General features: G+C 35.4%; 1 protein-coding gene across 1 annotated transcript; it reads right to left on the bottom strand.

Moving 5' to 3' along the window:
• Window positions 1-1176: 1176 nt before the first annotated feature.
• On the bottom strand, window positions 1177-2258 carry LOC122262801 (uncharacterized). Its single transcript, XM_043030963.2, has 2 exons — window positions 1983-2258; window positions 1177-1569 (listed from the first exon to the last, which is right to left on the bottom strand). Exons 1-2 carry the CDS (start codon window positions 2109-2111, stop codon window positions 1246-1248), a joined length of 453 nt encoding a protein of 150 aa, XP_042886897.2. The 5' UTR covers window positions 2112-2258; the 3' UTR covers window positions 1177-1245.
• Window positions 2259-2500: the final 242 nt, after the last annotated feature.

Raw genomic sequence — 2500 nt, 5'->3', positions numbered from 1 at the left:
TTAAGTCAATTTTCACTAAATGGTACATGAAGTTAAGTAACATCATTTTCTAAAGAAAATCGGGGTTATTAGTTAAATTTTCGTTGTTTCCTTTTAGACTTTCCCTGATTTATTCTGTGCGTTTCTATATCTTAAATCAGGGTATTACATTCTAAAGTCGAATATCATATATTCATATATGTATATATTTAAACAAATATATATAGATACACATTTATTTATATATATACATATATGTATAAATAAATATATATACATATATATATATATATATATATATATATATATATATATATGTTTATACATATACACACGAAAACACATACACACGAAAAGACATATATATATATATATATATATATATATATATATATATATATATATATATGCATATATATATATGCATGTATGTATTTATATACATGTACACACATACATACATAAACACACATATACACGTATATATATATATATATATATATATATATATATATATATATAGATAGATAGATAGATAGATAGATATGTATGCGTATGCGTCTTTACATGCGAGTGTGTGTGTTTGTGTGTGTGTATGTGCATATATATGTATGTATATGCATACATATATATATGCATATATATATACACACATACATATAGAGAGAGAGCTGTCAGGCTAGTACAGTGGTAGCACGCCGGCATTTCATCCCCGAGGTCGGAGATAAAGCCCCGTCCAAGCCCGTGAGTTTCCACTGTGGGCACTACGGTGGAGAATGGCCAAACTCAGATCGAGTCAACACTCGTTGGCACACTCTCACGAGTCTGCTGCACCAAATCTGGCTTAACTAACATATATATATATATATATATATATATATATATATATATATATATATATATATATATATTGATATATATATATCGTATTCGTGTGTGTGTGTGCAGGTGCGTGTGATAGCGTTCATGTGAGTGCAAACATTTAAAAATAAGGGAGTTTACTGGTTCCTCTTCAAGGAGAACAGGATATTTCAGTTTTCAATCCCATCATAGTTTTTGGCTTATCTCTTTATAGTGATGTATTCATCATCATAATCATGATGCGTACTCTTTTGATATCCACACAAATTAGTTGATAATTGTTCAGAGTAGTAGGATTAGTCAAGGATAAGCATCACAGAATGTCGACACGTGTAGTAGAATAAAGAAATATATATTTCTAAAATGATACAGTACAGTACAAGAGGTCACCTCCCTTGTTTCTCTCTAATGGCCGTATCCCCCATGGCCGTACCCGCCGTGGCCTCCGAGTCCGTAGCCAAGGTTGAAAACGCTGAATGAAGTGCCGCCATGTCCATATCCGCCGTGTCCTCCGTGGCCGAATCCACCATGGCCATGACCCCCATGTCCGAATCCACCATGGCCATAACCCCCATGTCCAAAACTACCATGTCCAAATCCTCCATGCCCATAGCCGAAACCGTGACCACCATGGCCGACATTGTGCCCGTGCCCACCATGGCCATAGCTAGGAGCTGCTAAACAGTAGCTGATTGCGACTGTCAACACCAACAGAGTCATGGACGCTTTCTGGAAAAGAGGGACAAAAGAATTATACTTTACGAACTAATTTACTCAAGTGTAGAGATGGGGAAAGGTCCCGTAATCGCTAAGCAATAGATATTTTGAAGAATTAACTGCTATTCGGTAGCCAGGCAAGCAGATAGGCCAGAATTAATATCAGAGAGCTATGCACAAGTGAAAATACATTTTCACATATATATATGTGTGTGTGTGTGAGTGTTTGTATATATATAGATATATATCATAAAGTGAAGGTGAAGGTCCCTCGCGTCCACAGAACAGATAATGAGATAGAAAATAGATTTTACTTATATGCAAATAAACAATAGAAAATATGAATTAATTATTTTCCCAAGAAGAATTATATGACTTCACTATACATTCAGTTTACAATTCATCAAAACCATTAATGCATTTACCATTGTGTTACAGTAAGCTGAAACTGTACTAGTGATGGAGTAACTCTTAGTTGACTGTTGGCTGACACTGGTCTCCGTGGATCTTATATACACTTGAGACGATACGTGTAGACTCCCTCCTCTCCCCATGTAGTATGACTAATGGACGACCTTCGCACCGCATTATGTGCTTTCGACAAAGTCTCAGAACTCCAACGACGAGTAGAAAGTAGGCAAATGAACACATCAATGCGTACAGAACAGATTAACCCTTTGACTGATAGGAAAGGTCGGTCATTGCTAAACAGATCTTTTCAATAATGAACTGGTGCTAGGTAGTCACACAAACAGATAGATCAAAATCAACATCAGAGAACCATGCTCAAGTGAAAAGGCATTTTCATATATATATCATAAAGTGAAGGTCCCTCACGTCCACAGAACTGACAATGACAGAGAAAAGAATTCATTTTACGTTTCAATTAACGTATACTCCTAAAATATGTAAGGAATTCCCTTTTGGATTCCACTCGTAAATG

The sequence above is a fragment of the Penaeus japonicus genome, unplaced genomic scaffold (assembly GCF_977035675.1).
Source record: "Penaeus japonicus unplaced genomic scaffold, GWHDUDI00000001_assembly GWHDUDI00000021, whole genome shotgun sequence".
Taxonomy (NCBI): Eukaryota; Metazoa; Arthropoda; class Malacostraca; order Decapoda; family Penaeidae; genus Penaeus; species Penaeus japonicus.
This window is presented reverse-complemented; position numbering and strand designations above follow the sequence as displayed.